General features: G+C 32.5%; 1 protein-coding gene and 1 long non-coding RNA gene across 2 annotated transcripts in view; both read left to right on the top strand.

Moving 5' to 3' along the window:
* LOC143045984 (UBX domain-containing protein 8-like) overlaps positions 1–23,741 on the top strand; it is a 46,720-nt gene extending 22,979 nt beyond the window's left edge. The window contains exon 7 of the mRNA XM_076218892.1: positions 21,934–23,741. Within this exon, the coding sequence (XP_076075007.1) occupies positions 21,934–22,092 (159 nt within the window). The 3' untranslated portion in view covers positions 22,093–23,741. The remainder of the gene's footprint in view (positions 1–21,933) is intronic.
* On the top strand, positions 18,413–19,678 carry LOC143045985 (uncharacterized). Its single transcript, XR_012969051.1, has 2 exons — positions 18,413–18,528; positions 18,972–19,678. It is a non-coding gene; the product is annotated as an uncharacterized LOC143045985 (long non-coding RNA).
* Positions 23,742–23,900: the final 159 nt, after the last annotated feature.

Genomic DNA, 23,900 nt, shown 5'->3' with positions numbered 1-23,900 from the left:
ATTTCTCTTAGAAGGAATTTAACGATCCCATTGAATATTTATTCAATAATACAAGTGAAAAGACACAAGTTTTATATCAACACAGAATTATTCTTTGTAAAAAATCATTCTGATTCAAACAAAAAATCTCTGAAACATTTTGTTGATGCCAGATTACTTTTATTGAAAACAAATATGCTGCAATTAATCTGCATTACTTGTGAACCAACTGTGTTCCTTCTGCAAACTTGTTCCTTTATTCATATAAGCCGGTATCATCTTTTAAGTTCAGCTTTTGCTGTATAGACAATGTCCTCCCACTAAATAAAAAGTTTTTGACTTTGTTAAACCAATCTATCCCATCAAACTTGAAATAAAGGAAACCACAGATACAGTACTGCAAAGTCTGTCAAATATCATGAATTATATCTCAAGCACTTAACTTGGAAAAATATCATACGCATACCTTGATACATCACTTAATTTGTACTTACCTCAAGCTACATGACAAGTTCAAACCTGTGGATATAGATCTCTTTAATATTCACGAGCACCAGAGACTTTTGTTGTTTTTTGTGTGGGTTCCAGTTGTCCAGTCTTTAGTTTTTTATGTGTTTCTTTTCCTAACGTCTTTGTTCACTTTTTTTTTGCCCCACCTACAATAGTAGAGGGGCATTATGTTTTCAAGTCTGTGGGTCTGTTTGTCCATCTGTTTTTGTCCATCTGTTTGTTCATAGGTTCGTCTGTCTGTCCTGATTCAGGTTAAAGTTTTTGGTCAAGGTAGTTTTTGATTAAGCTTTAGTCCAATCAACTGGAAACTTGGTACACGTGTTCCCTATGATATGATCTTTCTAATTATAATGCAAAATTAGAGTTTTGACCCCAATTTCATGATCCACTGAACATAGAAAATGATATTGCGAGTGGAGCATCAGTGTACTTTGGACACATTCTTGTTTCCATGGTGTTGTCAGTGTGTATCTTTGACGTATAAAGTGTGTATGTCCCCTTCGTATCTTCAGCCTGTTATGACAAAATTTTCCGGGTTTCAACCATACTTTGGTCCTGGAAACTTAGAAAGCAGGGTTTGATAAACAAAATATTCAATTCAGATGATTTGTTATAACAAACATAATGTTAAAAGATCCCTCGTGTATGATTCATGCGTTTTATGTTTCCAGTGCTAAAACCAAATTCAAATTGACCTACTGGGTATTTCATTGAATTTATTGAGAAATTGAAATTTTTGCGAATTTTGTCTTCATAAAATGACTGATGTATAGATTAAAAAACAGACCCATTTTCTATTTTTTTAGTTAGTAAGGATACATTTGTAGTACAGCCATTTTATCATAGTTTGATGCTAGGCTGTAGGGCTTATTGGACCTGCTTCTTGACTTGCAGGTCACAGACCACAATTAAATTCCTCTATTAATTCTTTATAACGTTTTAACTCATTAAAAAATGCAATAAATCTTTTTTTCAAATATTTTGTGTGTGTTAAGTACAGTACTAGTCCAAAAATATATCCGACAATCAGAAATGATTGCTCTCCAGTATCTTACAAATTTAGCCAAAACACATCCATACTCATATGGACAAGTCAAGAGATGTTCTGAAAACTGTAAATATTACCTTTTTGCACCTGGCCTAATCACTCTTTCAATATTAAAACCAGTTAAAAGACAAGTACCAAAAATTTATTTCACCTCTCTATGCATGCATTCTAAAAACTTATTCTCTTAGTATTCATAAACAAGATGCATCCATGTAAAATATAACTACAGGTATAAGGAATAAGGAATGGAAAGTAAAAAAATTAAGAAAAAATACACTTTAATTAAAAGCCACTATATTTGTAGACAACGGAAAGAGGGGTCATTAATTGTGGTCTTGGGTCTGCAGTAATGTTAAATTTGTTGTTATGGCCGAGTCGTCTAAATAGTTTATCTACTGTATCACTTGAGGGTTAACAATGAGGTTGTGAGTTTACAATCCACACATTTAAGTTGAGTTTGACTTCAATCTTAAATAGCTTGGATTGCCACTTTTCATGCCAAAGGTCTGTGGTGTTCTCTGTTCTCAGTTTCCTTCAACCAATTTAAGCTGGCATCCAAAATATACACAATAGTGCTGAAATCGGCATTAAAACAACAATTAAACAATAAATCTAATTGTTTGCAAAATTTAGGATTTAAAAACAGTAAGTTCTGGTCAAACCTTTCTATGAGGGCCTCGGGGAAGATTAGTTTATTATAACTAAGTGTTTTTACCCTCTTTAAATAAAGAATTTATTATTATTATTATAAAACTCTGAAGCATGCAAATGTATGTTATAGAACATGATGAAATATATAAGTATTTGACTTCCAAATAAACATTTGATCATTAGATTAAAATTGAGGTTGTAATATGTACCATTTCCAAACAAGGATAAAAAAAATCAGATCTTTAGTTTACACAAGATAAACTCATTTGAAAAAAAATGCATGGGTTATAGATAGGGATATGGTTTATAAATGCTCTAAATATAAGATACTACGATCATGAATTTTTGACCTTTATTATGATTAAGATAAAAGCAAGTTACAAAATACAGATGACTTTATACTCAGCCATCATGCATTATCTACATGAAGAAAATTGTAACTGAATAATCAACTTTGGCTAGCCAATCAAAATTAGTCTGGACTTTCTCAGTTTAATCCTTTCCAAATGTATGGACCAAAGTCCACTAGTTCAATGATTAACTTAAAGGAAATCTGAAGTTTCTTATTCAAAGAAAGATTGAGCATGTTCTTTTGATTTATAGATATAGGAAGATGTGGTGTGAGTGCCTATGAGACAACTCTTCATCCAAATTACAATTTATAAAGTAAATCATTATAGGTCAATGTACGGCCTTCAACATGGAGCCTTGGCTCACACTAAAAAACAAGCTATAAAGGGCCCCAAAATTACTAGTGTAAAACCATTCAAACGGAAAAACCAACAGTCTAATCTACTTGAAAAACGAGAAACCAGAAACACGTATAAATTACATAAACAAACGACAACTACTGTACATCAGATTCCTGACTTAGGACAGGTGCAAACATTTGCAGCGGGATTAAACGTTTTAATGGTACCAAATCTTCTCCCTTTTTAATGAATATCAACAATAAAACTATACAATTAGAGCTGGATAAAACGTTCCTGTACAGATTTAGGGAGAATAATCTTGATGTTCATACAAATGTAGTACACAGAAGTGAAAATAAGTAGATATTCCAAATAATCAAAGCTGGTATATAGACAAGATCCATATTAATATAAAATAACAAAAAAGCATTACAAATAGCATCAACAGGTCAAATTAACAAGAAAGTATAATTTGAGAGTACTCGCAGTTACTGACAGCTAGTTAAAAGCCAAAAACAATTAATAATAAAAAATCATGCATCAGATACTAAAATCAACTAAAACACATCCCAGGGATTTAGTATTTTAACGTCATGAACAGTCAGAGAAGACATGACTTGTGCAATGCCAAAAATAAATGTATCGACAGGTAGTAGGATAGTGAGGAGCAACTTCTTTAGAGATAAAAATTAAAGTGTGTGTGTCTCTATACATCCCGCCTCATAAAAAGATACAATTTAGTTATGTTTTAATTTGCTAATGACAAAATCGATATTAGTGCCAATGTAAACTATATTCAGAGATCTAATTACAATATTGGTACAATAACCCTTACTTATAAGTTTGTTTAAAGGTTCGATGAGTTTACACGGATCACATAGTGATTTCCGCGCTTTGTAAGTACAATATCACCGTAAAATTTAGGATGTTAGTCTAGATTTCTACAAGTTGTCTTTAGTTTGTGATAACATGGAATTGTTCAATTGATTTTTTTTGGATACTTAATTATGCCATAAATTGAAATGTTTTGACTAGAGGAAGAGATTAAGCATTTACTATGTTCATTCAATTTAAAGTCTAAATAAAAGTGATATAATTAAAAAAAATATATTTCAATATATATGAGCTGGGTCGGATATAAAAAGACCTTATCCAAGTTCAATAATATATGTACATGTATTTGACTTTATCCAAGTCCAATAATATATGTACATCTATATGACTTTATCCAAGTTCAATAATATATGTACATCATTGACTTTATCCAAGTCCAATAATATATGTACATCATTGACTTTATCCAAGTCCAATAATATATGTACATGTATTTGACTTTATCCAAGTCCAATAATATATGTACATCTATATGACTTTATCCAAGTTCAATAATATATGTACATCATTGACTTTATCCAAGTCCAATAATATATGTACATCATTGACTTTATCCAAGTCCAATAATATATGTACATCATTGACTTTATCCAAGTCCAATAATATATGTACATCATTGACTTTATCCAAGTCCAATAATATATGTACATCATTGACTTTATCCAAGTCCAATAATATATGTACATCTATATGACTTTGATTGATTTAAGAAGGTTTGAATATCAATAAAAGTTGAAGTTTGGTTTATTTTGTAGGGTTCACATATGAAATCAATTTCAAACAGTTATAGACTTTGCATTGAGATTTTTTCAACACAAAAAAAAATCAAAATAGGTTAACAGATGTATTGCTATTTGTTTGCATAAGGTTGATTCCTGACCAACTCAGCTCATATGATAAACAACCAAGATATCCATAAGAAAGGATTGACATGACCTTCCCCCCATTTTAGGGATCAGAAGTCAAGCACTTATTTTTAATAATTAACTGGTTATAATTAACTGGTTTCTATTTTGATGATTTTTTTTAAAAAATTGTTATATCATTGATTTTGACCTTTAAAAAATCTATGATAGTAAAACATTGGCTGTATTCTGTGCATAACTTTTAAACATTTAAAGCACTAATTTTGATATTTTTTATGCAGATGCATCATGAGAATGGTATGTGTCAAATACTAATTATAAAGTCATTCTGACCTTGACCCTGACTCCTTTGATAGTTAATTGTGTGTTGGGGCAAAACTGTTACTTATGGTATATAAACTGTGCAGATGCATTATGGGAATGTAATTTGTCAAGTTAGGTGATTGTTGCTAGGACCTTTGACCCCTATGAAGTTGATTGACCTTTAACATTGATACATGTTTGACTGAAAGCCTAACATCTTAAAATGTCATTGTCGCAATACTGAAATTCACAGCAACAATTGAAATCCATATAATTGGTCCTCCTATGCAAACAGCTCTAGATTTTTTTATTATTGTCAATTTGAACTTTCAATGTTTCAGGTTACATACTCAAACTTATTATTAAAACCTACTTTGTGGTCTTATGGCAGTGTGCTGGCCTTGAGTGAGGGAAAAATGGGTTTGATCCCTGGCCAGATCAAACCTAAGACTTTAAAATTGATATCAGTTACATCTCTGCCTTGCCTGTAATATTAAGGAGTAAGAGCAAGGTTTGGGTTGGCCTCAGAGTCTGAATAAAGTGTTTGAGTAGGGAACAATGTCTGCGTTTGAACTATAAAAAAGAAGATGTGGTATGATTGCCAATGAGACAACTGTCCACAAGAGACCAAAATAAAACAGAAATTAACAACTACAGGTCACTGTATGGCCTTCAACAATGAGCAAAGCTCATACTGCATAGTCAACTATAAAAGGCAATTTGACAATGTAAAACAATTCAAATGAGAAAACTAACGGCCCTATTTATATAAGAAAATGAGCGAGAAACAAATATGTAACACATAAACAAACGACAACCACTGAATTACAGGCTCCTGACTTGGGTCAGACACATACATAAATAATGTGGTGGGTTTTAACATGTTAGCGGGATCCCAACCCTCCCTCTTACCTGGGACAGTAGTATAACAGTACAATATAAGAACGAACTATAAAAATCAGTTGAAAAAGGCGTAACTCATCAGATGGACAAAAATACTAGTGGATGTGGCCGGGTACTTGTACATCCCGACAACAAAAAGACACTAGGAACAGATCTGAGAGTACTCACATGTTATAAATTTGGCTCAACATGTCTATATGAGGGTTCATATTCAAATCATAGTAGCATGTTATCATCTTGAATATGCATTGAATTTGTCACTGCATGGACCTGTAAAAAACAACCATCCATCAACATCATCATACCTTAAATACAGTGTTTCCACTGCTCAGTTGGTTCCATCATCGGGTGGATCCCCTCTTCTCGACTGTTTCTGCGCTGTCCACGACAATCTCCAGGGGTGCGCCGACTGAGTTGATCAGACTCAGCCAGGAAACAGCTAACTCTTCCACTGCTCTTCTTCCTCCTTACCCAACCAGAAGCTTCCTCTGCCTGTGTCCCAACTTTTCCAACCAAGCTTCTTCTTACTGGTCCAGTTAGTCCTAGGGACCCAAAGGCTCTCCACAATGTTTGAGAAACAAGCCTCTACAGCCTACCTCAACTGGAAAATACCTTGTCCTCCAATTCTTCTCTCGGATGTCTGTTACTAATATCTGGTACTTGGCAAGCTTTCTCTCATGGGCTTCTTCCAGTCTTGATTCCCATGGCACTGTAAGCTCTACACATATGACCTATCTGCTGATTCTGGACCACAGCACAATGTCTGGTCGGAGGATTGTTGTTATAATCTCTCTTGGGAAGGTGGTCTTTCCCACAATATTGGCTTGCATCTCCCAGTCATTCGCTGTTGCTAGAATACCACTGGCTTTGCTGTATGTGTTTTTTGATGACTGTCCTCCTGACCTTTGATGAAGTTGATGAACTTAAGCAATTGAACTTCTCAATCTTAGTCTTCTTCTTTCTCTGTGTGTCCAAGACTGCTGCTATTTCTCGAAGTACTTGGTCATGACGCCATGTGTACCTGCCATCCTTCAGAGCTGTCCTGCAAGACAACAAAGCATGTTCTAGGTTTGCTAGTGTAACACACAACTTACAACTAGTGCCTTCAATCAGTTTCCACTTTGTAAGGTTTGTAAGTGTTGGTAGTACGTTGTTTACTGATCTTAGTAAGAAGCTCATCTTCTTGCCGTCCATTCATCGCATCTCATGCCAACTGATCTTTCTTGGTCTTGCCATTTCCCATTTCATATATTGTGCTTGTTGTTTCATACTGACAGCTCTTACTTGTCAATCTTCTTCTTTTCCACGACGAACTTCTTGCTGAACAAGTTCCCTTCTATGTCTTGCATCTGCTGACTGCCATAATGGTTGCTGAATGTTGCCAAAACCAAGTTGCCCTGATGTCTCTATGTCTTAATCGGCTCTCTGCATCTTCAACAATGCTCTTGGCCACCCATTTCCTTCCTGTCCTGACATCAACATTTACCTCTTTCACCTTGTCATCTTTACTGTCTCTTAGCATCATAACTTGTCTGGTTTTGGTGACTTTAAACTCCTCTGTAATAGAAGACAGTGGTAGTTGAAGTTTTGAACTGGTACTGTACATGCCAATGCTGCTAAAACTCTTTGGAACCCCTAGCCATTTGCGTAAGTGTCTGTTGAACATCCTCTCTAAACTTTCAACCTTGGTTAGAGGTACTTCTTACATTAACAGAGGCCATGTTATCCTTGTTAATATTCCATGCTGGTAGCACCACGCCTTGTTCCCAGGTAAACCAGACTTGTCAATAATGTCAATCCACTTCCCTGTCTGTGATACCATCTCATCTACACTGTCTATTTTGTTCAAGGAGTCTCTAAACCACTTGCCCAAGCTTTTGACTGGTTTCTCCATGTTTGTTGGATGATGTCTCCTCCAATCATGATCTTTCTGTCCTGCACCTTTCCTTTCTTTAATATCAGACTCCTTGACTTTGATGGCTTGAAGTTCATACGTGCCCAGTCTATAAGCTCACCTAGATCTTGTAACACCCACTTGCCTTCAAGGACTGACTTTGCTGTCATCCATGAATGCTCTTGTTGGTGGCTGACTGACCCCAGATGACATTACAGGTCCTCTGCTCATCTTCTCTGATCATATCAGAAGAAAACTGCTGTATGTTCATTTTTAGTTGCTGTTTATGACTTGGTTGCTGTCTTCCTGAGGTTTATCCCATGTATAAGTTTAATTAAAATTATGTTACATGTACATATATACAAATAACTTGGTTATTTATCGTATATTGAAATAAAAAGTTTTTATTTAGATCACTTTTCTTGGTCATTGTCCTACATACCTGTAAATGTTACCTTTAATACTTTAAAAACAAGGTATGCATCTATTTAAAGAGTTCAAGATAACCTAGATTAGAATGTAATGCTATTTACAGAAAGGCAGATATACTATTACAAGATACAGAAGTTGAAAATCTAAGCAAAGTTCCAAAGTTCCTTAGGTCAAAATACAGGCTAAATGAAATCTAACTGTAGAAGTTGAAAATGTAAACAAAGTTCCAAAGTTCCTTAGGTCAATTTACAGGCTAAATAAAATTTAACTGTATTACTGTATTGGTGTATTAAAAACTCAGGCCAATATGCAGGTGTTTTACCTTAGGTTAACCAAAACTATATATATAAACTAATAATCCATATTTGACTTTTATTTATCAAAAACTGTCAAAAACTAGATACAAACAAAAAAAGTTTAAATGGATGGTGAATAACTCCAATATGTAATGATATTGTAATACTAGTAGCAACCTAGTTAGTATGATGAAACCCAAGAATAGTTTTTAACAAAATGCAAATTTCACATAGGCATGGCCCACAAAATCAAGTACCATATCAAGAGGATACAAATTTAACTAAACTACCAGTATAGAATTAAGTACCCATAACAATAAATGAATTTAACCAGTAAAATATAATATCATCTTAGCAATATTGTACTCTAGAATGGATTAATGATGAGCAGTGATTTTGTTTTAAAAAAATTATGTCTGAAAAATAAATAATAATCTCAGCCCTATCTCACACTGCTTTGCCTACTAGTTCTTATCTCATGTATCATTTTTTTGCCTTTGGGGATTTTTTTTGAGAAATTGATGATCAGAGATTATAATTATTGTCTGAGACATTTTGCACCACATGCATTTAGGGAATAACAGTACTGTAGTTGAAGAGCTGCTACTGTCAATTGTTGATTTGACAGTCTCAAATGCAGTTTTACTGGTGACGTGTAGCAAAGACAGTAAAACTGAAATTTGCGACTGTCAAAATTGAGGGTGGCAACTCTTTAACTACAGTACCAAGGCCGTAACTACCCTTGAGGCAAGTGAGGCAATTGCCTCACTAAAATTTCAACACTGATTTTTTTTAATACATATTTATCAATAAAAAAGTCATTTGTTGTTCTGTCTCAACCTTAATTTCTATAACTTGCCATAATTCCTTTTAAACCATTCTTCCTGGATATAACTCAGAATCTCAACGGGTGATGTTTCTCGATTACATTAACCTAGTAACGATAATCATCATGGATCTCTAGTTAAAAACAGGCTCTTGTAGAAAAAGGAAAAGCGACACTGAAGGTAAAGAAGGAATAATTCTAGTAAACTAGTTTTTTTTAGCACAGAGTTTGAGTATTGCATATAACTTCATTAGAACAATCCACAAACGATAAGTAGACTGACAAATCAAGTACAGGTCTTCGGAAGGGGGCAGTCCTGTCTGCGTTTTCATATCTCCGTTTTTCACCAACTTTTGACAAATCAAGTACTGGGCATCGCAAGGGGGCAGTCCTGTCTGCGTATTAATTTCATGGATCAGGTTTTATCCATGTTTCTTTAACCTTAAAAATTTAAAGAATATATCCCATATTCCAATTTGATATTATTGAGGAATGGTAGAACCTTAAACACAGGATTTTGTCTTTACTTATTCGGGACTATGGAATTTCGTTTCTTTATATTCGGGTTTTCGGAAAAGGACACCCCAACCCCTAAAGTTTATAGATTCTGGAACTAAAATACCACCAACCATTTCCAGAAATAATTTGAAATTACGGACCTACATGTAAACGTCAAAAACTCCATTCCAATTCCCCTGTACCCATATCATATATACTTACTCTATAGATAGAATCATAAAATGTATATTATCTCATTCTACCCCTAGTTTGTCTACTCTTTGTCAGCATAAAAGTGAGTTTAATATTTTGTAACTGCGACTGTATGATGGTGCTTACAGAAAAGCTGAATTCCCTTTTGCAAACAAAACTGTTACTACCGATGCTGCTACAGAATTGCTGATGGAGTAGGAATTGGAAGAAGACATTGATCATTGTGTTTATGATAATGTGCAACCTTTAGAAACACAGACTGCCCTGAAACGACTGAAAACTTGGAAAAGAGCATGCATGAGTGGCGAGAGAATGTGTGGTCTTGCCATGCTCCATGTTCATCGCGATAAGGATATTAGCAGACCAAATTATCATTCTGAAATGATTTGACTGAACCGGCCATAGAAAAATTTGGCAAACTCTACTGACTACTGATGTTTGTTCTATGTTCTGGCAGCAGACTCAAATCAGTGAAATTTGGATGATTATCTTGCATATAAATTTAAATAAAGTTGTTAAAAATTTGGTGTTAGCAAAAGTCTTTAAATAAAAAAAAAATTATATAAAAAGTGTCCAAATTCAAAACATTATCAAACTCTCTAAAAATGCCTAGAATGCAGGATTTTGCACGATTCATTTCATACCCTCTAAAAAAAAATTTCGCCTCGCTTCGCTCGGCTCAATTATTTTGCCTCACTCAAATAAGATGCCTAGTTACGGCCTTGAGTACTATTATTCTGATTATAATACATTACTTAATGAAATAATAGTTAGAGCTTGCACAGAGGAATAAATTTGACTTACTAAAAAAATCCACAAAACATCATGAATGATTTTGAATTTTAGCCAATGAAAAAAAATGTTACATAAAAATTTCATTAGAATTTTCAGTGGCTGCTTTGAGACTATTTCCTCTGTATTTTAAAAAGAAATAGATAAAACAGATATATATATAATGATATGCTTAAAGTTATATTGGAATGTGTGGATGTATGGATAATTTTATGGTTCACATGTATGACAATATGACTTTCATGAAATGTAAATTTCATGAAAACTTTTACAATTGTATTAGCCAAACAAGGTCATGGACAAGTTTCTTTTAAAGGAGTGATTTGGAGGCTTTTGAGATGATACCCTTCCTCCTAAATAAAAAGAAAGTTAAAATAACATCTGTATGGCATATTCTGGTGCAATTCTTGTAGATATTTTACTGTAGTATTAGAATCCAATGAACCACATTCAGATGACATTACTTAATCATTTTTAGGACACTTTGAAAAGGTCTGTTAAATAAAAAAAAAAAAAAAAAAAATGTGTAGAATATTTAAATATGTAAAAAATAAGTAGATCTATGTATAAAAATATGAAAATTGAATTGGTAAATATGGGTAGATTTGCTTAAATTTTCCTTTTAAATGATAATTAGATATTTAAAATCACCAAAATTTGTTGATAAAAGATAGGTATTCAGGTCCTTTTTATTGACCTGACCTAGCTTAAAGTCACAGCTAGGTAATTACATATTTATACTTATAGTATGAATTGAATAACAGGTGTTTATCACTTCCAGGGTCTTAAATGCAGTAGATTAAAGAGTGATAATTCATTTTGGTTGGAGTGAGGTCAAAAGTCACACTTCTTAAAGTCAAACAAACATTTTGCGTATAAATCTATGATGTGTTTATTACAGACCATTGTCAGGCCATGTCTGTGCATTACATCACATGATAACTAACCTTTATCAAATTTTTAAAACTGATTTGAAAATATGAATGACTTTCACTTTTGCTGGAGTTGGGATTTCCTTCATAATGAAAATAATTCCTATGATATATTTTCAGGAAATTTAAACAAATTAGAAGCTTTATTTTTAGTTTAATATATTTCATTATATCATTAAGATGTACTGAGACACTGACATTTTTCAACTTTTTATGTATCCAGAGTAATAGGTCCACTGGTATGTTGACATAACCCTGACATTGTTTCCAGTTTTGACTACCTGTGAGGGTCTTGCACGGTTTGTGGTAATTGGGAGTAATCATTATTATAATATTCAATATAAACCACATACATTATCATACTTCAATGGGCTACCTTCTATTGAATAGACAAACTGATTATCAAATCTTCTTTCCAAGTCATGGGAGAATAACCAACTAATACACAACTTTCCAAGAGGTTTCAGACTGCTTCACATGTATATGTATTTAAAAAAAAATAATTAAATTGCTCTGTTTGATGATATTAAATCTAAATTTTGAATCTTTTAAATGACTCAGATGTAAAAAAAAAAAAAAAAAAGAGTTGTAAATCGAAAAATTTGCATAATTATATTTTCTTTCATTAAGTTATAATTTGGTCACACTATTAACTAAATTAGTCCCTTTTGTTTTAAAATGCAACTCAACATTTGATGGCTAAACCATTAGCTAAGGTAGATTTTTTGCAGCTATTATTTTAATTTTTATCAGTATATTTCAGGGTTTTCTCAAGTGTGGAAATACGCTTTTTATACGACCGCAAAATTTGAAAAATTTTTCGTCGTATATTGCTATCACGTTGGCGTCGTCGTCGTCATCCGAATACTTTTAGTTTTCGCACTCTAACTTTAGTAAAAGTGAATGGAAATCTATGAAATTTTAACACAAGGTTTATGACCACAAAAGGAAGGTTGGTATTGATTTTGGGAGTTTTGGTCCCAACATTTTAGGAATTAGGGGCCAAAAAGGGCCCAAATAAGCATTTTCTTGGTTTTCGCACTATAACTTTAGTTTAAGTTAATAGAAATCTATGAAATTTTGACACAAGGTTTATGACCACAAAAGAACGGTTGGGATTGATTTTGGGAGTTTTGGTTTCAACAGTTTAGGAATTAGGGGCCAAAAAAGGGCCCAAATAAGCATTATTCTTGGTTTTCGCACAATAACTTTAGTTTAAGTAAATAGAAATCAATGAAATTTAAACACAATGTTAATGACTACAAAAGGAAGGTTGGTATTGATTTTGGGAGTTTAGGTCCCAACAGTTTAGGAATTAGGGGCCAAAAAGAGACCCAAATAAGCATTTTTCTTGGTTTTCGCACCATAACGTTAGCATAAGTAAATAGAAATCTATGAAATTTAAACACAAGGTTTATGACCATAAAAGGAAGGTTGGTATTGATTTTGGGAGTTTTGGTCCCAACAGAATAAGGGGCCCAAAGGGTCCAAAACTAAACTTTGTTTGATTTCATCAAAATTGAATAATTGGGGTTCTTTGATATGCCGAATCTAACTGTCATGACTGTGTATGTAGATTCTTAACTTTTGGTCCCGTTTTCAAATTGGTCTACATTAAGGTCCAAAGGGTCCAAAATTAAACTTAGTTTGATTTTGACAAAAAATGAAACAGTTAGGTTCTTTGATATGCTGAATCTAAAAATGTACTTAGATTCTTGATTATTGGCCCAGTTTTCAAGTTGGTCCAAATTGGGGTCCAAAATTAAACTTTGTTTGATTTCATCAAAAAATGAATAAATGGGGTTCTTTGATATACCAAATCTAACTGTGTATGTAGATTCTTCATTTTTGGTCCTGTTTTCAAATTGGTCTACACTAAAGTCCAAAGGGTCCAAAATTAAACTTAGTCTGATTTTAACAAAAATTGAAATCTTGGGGTTCTTTGATATGCTGAATCCAAAAATGTACTTAGATTTTTTATTATGGGCCCAGTTTTCAAGTTGGTCCAAATCAGGATCTAAAATTATTATATTAAGTATTGTGCAATAGCAAGTCTTTTCAATTGCACAGTATTGCGCAATGGCAAGAAATATCTAATTGCACAATATTGTGAAATAGCAAATTGTTTTTTAATTAGAGTTATCTTTCTTTGTCCAGAATAGTAAGCAAGAAATATCTAATTGCAAAATATTGTGCAATAGCAAGATTTTTTTTTAATTGGAGTTATCTTTCTTTGTCCAGAATCAACTTAAATCTTTGTTATATACAATATACAATGTATATTCACTTTTTACTACCAACTGATACATTAAAATAATCTTTACCATTCAGTGATAACAAGTAGTTTTTTTACATCTTAATATTTTATGATGTATTTAAATGAGTAGTTATTGTTGCAAACTCCATTAGAAATTTTAATTGAGATTAGTTTTGGAATAAGGGAAAGGGGGATGTGATTAAAAAAATTGGGTTCAATTTTTCTCATTTGAAATTTCATAAATAAAAAAGAAAATTTCTTCAAACATTTTTTTGAGAGGATTAATATTCAACAGCATAGTGAATTGCTCTAAGAGAAAACAAAAATTTTAAGTTCATTAGAACACATTCATTCTGTGTCAGAAACCTATGCTGTGTCAACTATTTAATCACAATCCAAATTTAGAGCTGAATCCAGCTTGAATGTTGTGTCCATACTTGCCCCAACCGTTCAGGGTTCAACCTCTGCGGTCGTATAAATCTACGCCCTGCGGAGCATCTGGTTTTCATTTTACATTTTATTTTAAAATGGATCTAAACTTGACAGAATTACTAAAAACTATACCCATATTTTTGTACCTCATTCAATTTTTTGTACCATCTTGATTTGGACTTTGTCAGTTTGTCTTTCTATTATGAGATGTATCTGCACAAAATCTTCTACAGTTTGCTTTGAATGGAAGCTAAACAGCATTGCATCATCACATGTGAAGTTTTTTGCAGTTAAATAATTTTTGATAGTTCTGTCTCTTATATATTGGAAAGGAAAGGGGCAGCATATATTGTTTGAATCAAAAAACAAATTTTAGTCACTGGATCTGGTTAAGCATACTAAGTATTTTGTGTCTGTTATAATCTCAAATCAAAACAACTATATATGTATGTATGTACTTTGAGATTCCACAAGTGTAGACGCACCCCTTGATTGACTGCAAGGGTACAGCAGATCCATGTACACTCCCTAAGGATTAATGGAGATGTGTCCTTTACATTATTAATTATAGTTTTAAAATTCTGTGTCATTTAGTTCCTTGTGAACAGTTGTCTCATTGTCAATCATACCACATTTTATTTTTTTATATATATAATGAGTGTTTATTGATCACTGAATGAGATACATAACAATTCATTGAAATAATCTTATTAATATATATATTGCACAGCTGTACTTCACACATATTGTTGCTTTTTATTATACATATATTAAAACCTGTGTTACATGAAAAGGAGGGTTGAAAACTTGAAATGTTACTTGATATATAGCCAATCAAGGTTGTTGAAAACTTGCATCATCATCATATTTATGTGTAGTAAATTTTGATAAGTAAGTACATGTATAGTACTATATTAATCAGCAGATATCAGGTAATCCTCCATAAGTATATGTATAGTAATCATCAGGTGCCAGGTAGTTTTCCACACATTTATCACATATGTGAGGACAAGTGTTGCGAAGAGTTATAAATTGGTCTAAAAGAAAGTACACTATGACACAGCAAATACTTTTATCTTCATTATATACAACTACCACCTAAGGTACTCATGTTACCATGAACTATACTTAGTAAATAACATTAAGCAACATGTACTTTAATTGATAACAAAATTAAGATTTAAATTTTCCAAAATTATGCAAATAATTTTTATAATTAAGTTTTTGTCAAGTAAAACATTGCACCTGGTGTATTTGTACATATTTTTTAGTAGGGATACTTTTTAAATATAAATTGACTGCTTGTTGCTAAACTTAATGTGCTCAGTATAGATGGTAACTTGAAAAATAAATGTTAACTAGAACACACCCCCGAAATCGCGGGCACATACAGCTTGTGAACTATTGTATTGATTTTTTGTAAAAGATATTATGTATGGAGAATTTCATAAAAGGTATCAAAAGCCCTCTCCCTTTTTACAAAGTCCGATATTTGTTTCCTTTCTGTTAAATTCAATTATTTTCGTGTTTCTGGCCTCAGACCACAATTATTCTTCTCTTTTGCTACAATGCTTCTTTTGGTAAAATTCAAATCAAATTAAAAATTTGCACCGTTTCAAACATCAAATAAATGTAACTGCTTATATATGGACCATTATAAGTCTAATAAAATATGCTTCAAGGTCAATCCATCTGCTTTTTCTTTTGAGAGCCTTACTAACATGCCAATGGTAGGATATGAATCTTGTATAAATGACTAAGACCGACTAAGGCTCATTTGAGGGTTGGTCGGAGGGGTCCTGATCCCGAAATCCCGAAATCGAAAAATATATTCCCGGATCCCGTAAGGATCAATCCCCAAATCCCGAGCTTCAAAACACCTGATCCCAACACCCGATCCCAATACCCGAAAAAGGTCCTGCCTCCCTCTAATCTTTACCTTACTTTCATTTTTGCCAAATCACTATTTTCACTTTCAACAATAAATTGTTATGCCCCATCTAATATGTGCATCCGTGCATTCGTTCGTTCGGTCGTCTGTCTGTCCCGCTTCAGGTTAAAGTTTTTGGTTGAGGTAGTTTTAGATGAAGTTGAGCATGTTTTACTTATTTTAATATATATGCAAGTGGTATGACCCTTTAAATAGTAAACATTTCAAAGAAAACAGTAGACAGAATCAGGGACTTTCTATACTAACATAGAAAGTCCCTGACAGAATACAGAGAGTCTCTATATATCAAAGTAGTATAATCGTAGTTTACATGTAGATAAACGCGAAAAATAATTGTCCTCTATAAGGAGGTATAATAGTTGTGGTTCTTGCGATCTTTAGGCAGCAACCATTTGATTTTCTGGGGGGGGCTATGGTTTTTTTTGGAAAAAATAGTTTGTTTCCAGTTTTTGGAGAAAAAAATAATTTGTTTTTGATTCTGAGAAAAAAAATTGTTTGTTTCACCCTCAGCTGCCACTATATGTAATGCTAAAATTGAAAGAAAAAAATTGTTTTCGACTTGTCGCCAAAAAATAGATTGTTTTTCGCCGCAGGCGAAAAAAAAAAGTTTGCACAGAAAAAAAAAACCATAGCCCCCCCCAGAAAATCAAATGGTTGCTGCCTTACACCATGAAATGAAACGCGAAAAATATTTGTCCTCTCTAAGGAGGTATAGTAGTTGTTATTTTTGCTATCTAAACACCATGATATGGAGAACGCTCTGAATGGCTTATTTATTTTTAAAGGCAGTGCTTTAAGGCCTGACTTTCAAGTCATGAGGTTGATCTTTCCTTACGCAAATCTTTGCTGGGGGTCATTTTGCAAGAAATAGATCCGGAAATGTTTAAATTTCTCCTCTTCTTTTTGTGGTATGTATTGGTTTTTGTTCCTTTCATATACATTGGGAAATAAAGAAACGATCAGTGTGTATTGTTCGTTTTAAAAATCTGTTTATTAATGTGTCTTTTGCATTATAAGCAGTCAATCTGATTACAAACTATCATTATTCGAATTCCGTGTGGAAAGAGGTCCGTTCAATTTCGAGTACTATTTGCGATCTAAAGATATTTTAAAATCATTTCACTCGTTGATATAACATGATATTATAATTAAAAGTCGACTGACCGTGAATTATATTGCATAATATACAATGTAAAGTATTTCTGTACGTGAAGCCGTATGACGTTATAGTTATTTCGGTCTCAGTTATGTAAAATATGAAATTATCGTTCCTGAATAGGGTTCCACTAATTAAAGACAAGAAGCGTCAAAAAGTGATAAGAAGCGACAATAAAATTAAAATAGCGATAAGAAGCGACAATATAATTAATTTAGCGAGAAGAAGCGTCAAGAAGACTATATAGCGACTATACATAAATTAAAAAAATGTCATTGCAACAACTTATTCCCCATAGATATTAAAAAAATCATGCATTATTTTTTATTATAGGGGCGGTTATAAAACATTTTTTATATTACTGTACATTGATAGATAAAAATATGTTTTTATTAAGAAGAAAGGGATTAGTTTTTATTAGATATAAAAAAAATATATTTTATGCACACGCTAAAAATTGGCCATCAAAACAAAAAAATTTCAATTTCCTTTTAAAGAATTTATTGAATCAAAACCATGCAATATCATTTCCTTTCTAACAGTGAAATTCTTCTTTTTCATAGGGACATATTTGATAGGTGTAGCTTCACCCTATCACATCAAATGAGAATAGCCTCGTGAGAGAATTACGATTCGCTTGTCCCTTGTTAGTTATTGTCGCTTCGTCACTAAATTAAACTTCTTGTCGCTGTTTGTCTCTAAAATTCTTCTTGTCTCTTATTAGTGAGACCAGTCAGTTCCGTCCTTAACTTCCGTTTTTGCACTGCAAAACAATCACGCAATTAACGATGCCTAGTCCTTGTTGGTGTGTACCTGAGTGTCATTTAAGAGGAGGACTTGCATTTCTAAATGACTTAAAATTAATAAGAAGGAAAAATTGGATCAATGCCATGGCTCAAACGTAGATTGTCATGTGCGATGCAATCGTAGAACCCATATCAATCAGCTGTTGTTTGCAAGGCACATTTTACTGAAAACGACTACGTTCAGGAAACTATTCATGGTAAAACTTTATTTTCTTTAAGAAATATATACTGTTATTTATATAATCGCCATGCAAGTAAACCAAAGTCTGTTTGCAACCGCAATTATCGTTTTAGAATAAAAAGGGGGGTGAATTCAAGACGTCATAACTTTTGGGATTACGATTCAATATCATCTGTTTGACATTTTTTGGTTTATAATACTACAATTGTATGGTTTTTCTACAAGAGATATATTATACTGATAATTATTTTAGCAGTAATTATGTAAATTTCGGTTGTAATGACAAGAATTCATGAGCTATGCATCGGGCTTTCTTGAAAAATATCAATGACAATGTAAACAGGAACAAAACATTGACATGAATGATGCTCTCCACCTATGTTATAGTTATTTAGGTATGTGTGTTGCACAAGTCTTTCACAAGTTTCAAAAAAGCTAATGTTATAAAACTTTTTTCAGGGCACATACCCACTTTATAGAGACTTGTCTACTGCCATGCATTCCCATCCTATTTTCATGCACCATTTGTAAGCAAGAGACTGAATGGTTTAATTACAAAATTAAAAATCAGGACGGTGTCCCGTTAAACCAAAAGAACTAAACTGGATGAATATTGTAGGAGAAATCTAGAGGAAAGTTTTGATTTGTGAAATTGGTTTTCCTGAACAGATGTACATTCAACCTGCAGGAAAGATTTATAACTGTCCACCACACAATGACGAGCTAATGTTGAGCTTCACAGATGGAATTACTCAAACACCATAAATGCCTATGTTTTCAGCACAGATTTCACAAATCATGACACAGCTGTGCATTTTTATGCCCCACCTACGATAGTAGGGGGGCATTATGTTTTCTGGTCTGTGCGTCCGTTCGTCCGTCTGTCTGTCCCTCTGTCCCTCTTCAGGTGAAAGTTTTTGGTCAAGGTAGTTTTTGATGAAGTTGAAGTCCAATCGACTTCAAACTTGGTACACATGTTCCCTATGATATGATCTTTTTAATTTTAATGCCAAATTAGAGTTTTTAGCCCAATGTCACGGTCCACTGAACATGGAAAATGATAGTGGGAGTGGGACATTCGTGTACTGGGGACACATTCTTGTTTATACCTGTTAAGAGTCGAAAACTAAATATTATTTTTATATAAATAAACATATATTGTGTCATTTTAGAACTTATATTTTTCCAAAGGATGCATGAATGAAAGTAGTGAAATTCATTTTGCTTTGATATATAGATTTGAATTACAATTGTTCATGTTATTGTAATGCATATAAAAATAAGGAGATGTGGCACAATGTAAATATATGATATTCTGTGAGTTTATCAAACTAAAGGGGATAAGAAATGGGTATAAGCAGTTACAGGACTGTACTACTGTACAATCTCCAACAATGAGAAAAACTCATACTGTAAAGAGAATTTCATATTTACAAGTAAGTTTTGTTTTTGCATTGAATAATTTTCTTCTATTGTCTTAAAAGCAAATATGGGAAGTGGTTAAAATGCTAATGAGACAGCTTTTATGGCCACCAGATGTCATTGTTACCTTGATTAAAAACTCCTTTTTAGCTCACCTGACCTGACTCATCACTTGGTTTCGTCGACCATAAACTTTTACAAAAAATCTTCTCTGAAACTACTGTGCCAAATTTAACCAAACTTAGCCAAAATCATCATTGCGGTATCTAATTTAAAAAATGTGTGGTTAGACCCGGTCAATCAACCGAGATGGCCACTATGGCCAAAAATAGAACATACAGGTAAAATGTAGATTTTGGCTTTTAACTCTGAAACCAAAGCATTTAGAGCAAATCTGACATGGGTGAAATTGTCTCTTCAGTGAAGATCTATCTGCCCAGGAATTTTCAGACAAATCTGACAACCCGTTGATGGATTGCTGCCCCCAAATTAGTAATTTGAAGGAAATTTTGCAGAGTTTGGTTAATATCTTAAATATTATTATAGATAGAGATAAACTGTAAACAGCAATAATGTTCTGCAAAGTAAGATCTACAAATAAGTCAATATGACCAAAATTTTAAGTTGACCCCTTAAAGAGTTATTGCCCTTTATAGTCAATTTTTAACAATTTTCATAAATTTTTGTATTTTTTGTTAATTTTTAAAAAATATTTTCAACTGTAAATACTGGGCTATGTTTATTATAGATAGAGATAATTGTAGCACCAAGAATGTTCAGTAAAGAAAGATCTACAAACACATCCCCATCATCAAAAACACAATTTTGTCATTTTATATGTGTCCGTTGTTTAATATGCACATAGACCGTCCAAGGTGAGCGACACAGGCTCTTGAGAGTCTCTAGGTCATTAATACAGGTAGATAACTTTATCATGTTTATACTGAAAAATAATTCTGCTTGGAGGGAGAATTTTAAAAAAGTTCTGTCTTCAAAAGAGTTGACATGTTACTATGTACATTAACCATTATGTTACTTGATGTTCTAGCAATACACACAGAACGGAGACTAGTCAATCCTTGTGAATTTTTCATAGGATAGGAGTAATTGAATATGTGTATATAATCAATAATTAAAAATAGTTTTATTTACATTAAAAAGGAAAAGTTCTTATGTCTTAAAAATGCATTTCATGGCGAGGTACAGAAAATATACTGTAAACAGTAGACTATAGATATAGGTGAACTAGGTACAAGAGAACTCTAAATCTTAAATACTACAAACCACCTCTGTTCTATGGAAGATAATGATATAACTGGACTAGAAATACACACAACCTGTAATTAACTGCCTTTACAGCGCTTTCGCGCTTTGATTCTTTTTTGTTATCTATCATACGACTGATTTTTAAAAATGTGTCACATGTTTTACTTATTCTAATATATATGCAACTGGTATTACCCCTTAAATAGTAAACAATTGAAAGAAAACAGTAGACAGAATACAGAGAGTCTCTATATATTAAAGTAGAATAATCGTAGTTTACATGTAGATAAACGCGAAAAAATAATTGTCCTCTATAAGGAGGTATAATAGTTGTGGTTCTTGCTATCTAAACACCATGATATAGAGAACGATTTGATTGGCTTATTTATTTTTCATTTTTTGTTATCTATCAGACGATTGGTTGTGTTTGTGAATGTTTCAAACCGGAAGTCTTATCTATGACTAAAAATCAGTCTGATGACGGAATTATCTGGACTCCTTTTTTGTCGTTTTTCTCCCAAAATAACTCAATCTGAATAATCATAAGAATGGATGACAAATGCGACTATGCATGTTACCTATAGGACACAGAGGCATGATGATTAATTTATTGTGGAAGGAAGAGAAGCGACACACAAAATGAGGTCTTCTCGTTTAATAGTATAGATTGTTGAAAAATGTCATATCCATGGACTGAAAAGATGTAAATTTTATATTTCTTTATTCTTTTCAGGTCATTCTGGACTACATTACAACACTAGGGTTCAACCAGAGACGATATACATTATGTACAACTTATCCTCGACAAGCACTTTCTGATCAAAGGGAACTAACTCTAAGTGAATTAAAGTTTACCAAGCGCACAACATTGAATATTGAAGAAATATTGTAACGATGATTGAATGTATAAATATTTTGTTATCCGTACAAATGTTTTGGTACAAACTTTCAATTGGGCATTTGAAAGAAGATTGAAAACCTTAGAGTTAAGGCCCTTTTAATAATTCCAACTCATTTTAAAAACATCATGAAGGCTGCAGGTTCTTAATAATGATTGGTGAAATAAAACAAGTATTTTACTAAGGTCTGAAAGTTTTCTAGTCAAATATCAAATAACTAATGGTAAAACCAGTCAGATTCAATTTCTGATGTGATAACATTATCATGATTGGTGAAAATATGCTTTTATATCTCATGCGGGTCAAATTGAAAAACGTCAATTGGACTTTTTAGGCATTGTTTAAGGCATTGTTTATTTTTTACTTTACATTTTTATGAATTTAAGAATAACACAAATTATACAGAAAAATAAAGAAATGGATATAAGAGGTGTTTGAGATGATTTGATATCAGAATTTGAAAAGAGGAATACAAAAATGAATAGGATTGGTAAAAATAAATCTGACAAGAAACAACAGGATATAAGTACAATATTGCAATAAGGCGAGATAATTTCCTTTCATCTCTTATTACTGTTATAAAAGACCCATGATTGACAGACTTGTTTTGGCCCCAGATGACTTTTAAAATGTTTATATCATTGAAAAAGCTCCAAATTATCTCCCTTTGGTGAAAAAATGCCATTTTTTGGCATTAAAATTGAAATATCTTTTTTAACTCATTGGTGACCTATATTTTTTATTATTTTATTCAAATTAACTACTTAAACTAAACTATTGTAAAATTTAAGCGATTTCTGTAATTTAGTTAATTTTTTATTTCGATATTACCTTTTTTTCTCCTATTAGTTCAACAGAAAAAAATTACCTAAAAAAAATGCATATTTCTTTAGACTACAGATTGTGAGCTTAAATGAACGGTGACGCCATATTTTTATTTCATTTTTCTATTAGATATAGGATAAAGTTTATTTAAAGAAAAAAATAGAGAAATCCTATATTAGAAAAAAAATGATTTATACCCTCGAGCCCCCTTAAGTTAGTTTTACTGTGACTCTCTTTTAGTAATCAAAGAGTTATGCATAAAGGTGTCTCAAAGTTTTGTTCAATTAGGAAATGCCTAAACGTTTTGTCGATTTTCTTGCCAATGCTATTGTTCAGTGTAAGAGAGAAAGAATGTATGATTTAGTTTTCACTCAAAATATTTACATGTATGTCAACAATATTGAATTTGTCAATGATTACGTTTCAGTTTTGCCAATATTTTCAAATAGCATGGTTTCCTTTAAATTATATTCATAAAACTTTCAATTAAAAAATCTCTTCAGATACCACCATTGTAAAAATATAGTACTGTAGTGCTGGTCAGCCATGGGTCATTGCTGTTAAAGATGACTTGAAATCATACATTCTATGGCTACATACAGTTGAGACAGCTGTATTTCTACACATATTTTACTTGAGCACATCTAGAAGATGTGTGTGATATTTTTTATTGTTTTTATTTGTATGTAAATGCTTTATGAATTATTGATATGTTAGTTTTCACATAACAACTTTTCTATTTGTTAAAAGATTTAATGTGTTTTATCTGAATATCATTTCTATTTGTTAAAAAGGTTAAATAAAGGTGTTTTATTTGTGTACCAGAGTTATTACTAGAGTTATTTCCCCTACACCAGTTCACATGCACACAATTGTGATCTTATGTGCTGTCAAAGACAATTCTTCTTTCAGTCTCATAAAGTACTGGATATACTGGAAGAAACTAAAGTTTGCCTATTAATTGCAGGCAACTTGT

Source organism: Mytilus galloprovincialis, chromosome 9 (assembly GCF_965363235.1).
Source record: "Mytilus galloprovincialis chromosome 9, xbMytGall1.hap1.1, whole genome shotgun sequence".
NCBI classification, from domain to species: Eukaryota; Metazoa; Mollusca; class Bivalvia; order Mytilida; family Mytilidae; genus Mytilus; species Mytilus galloprovincialis.
The sequence above is the reverse complement of the archived record's forward strand: the minus strand, read 5'-3'. Positions and strand labels throughout refer to the sequence as shown.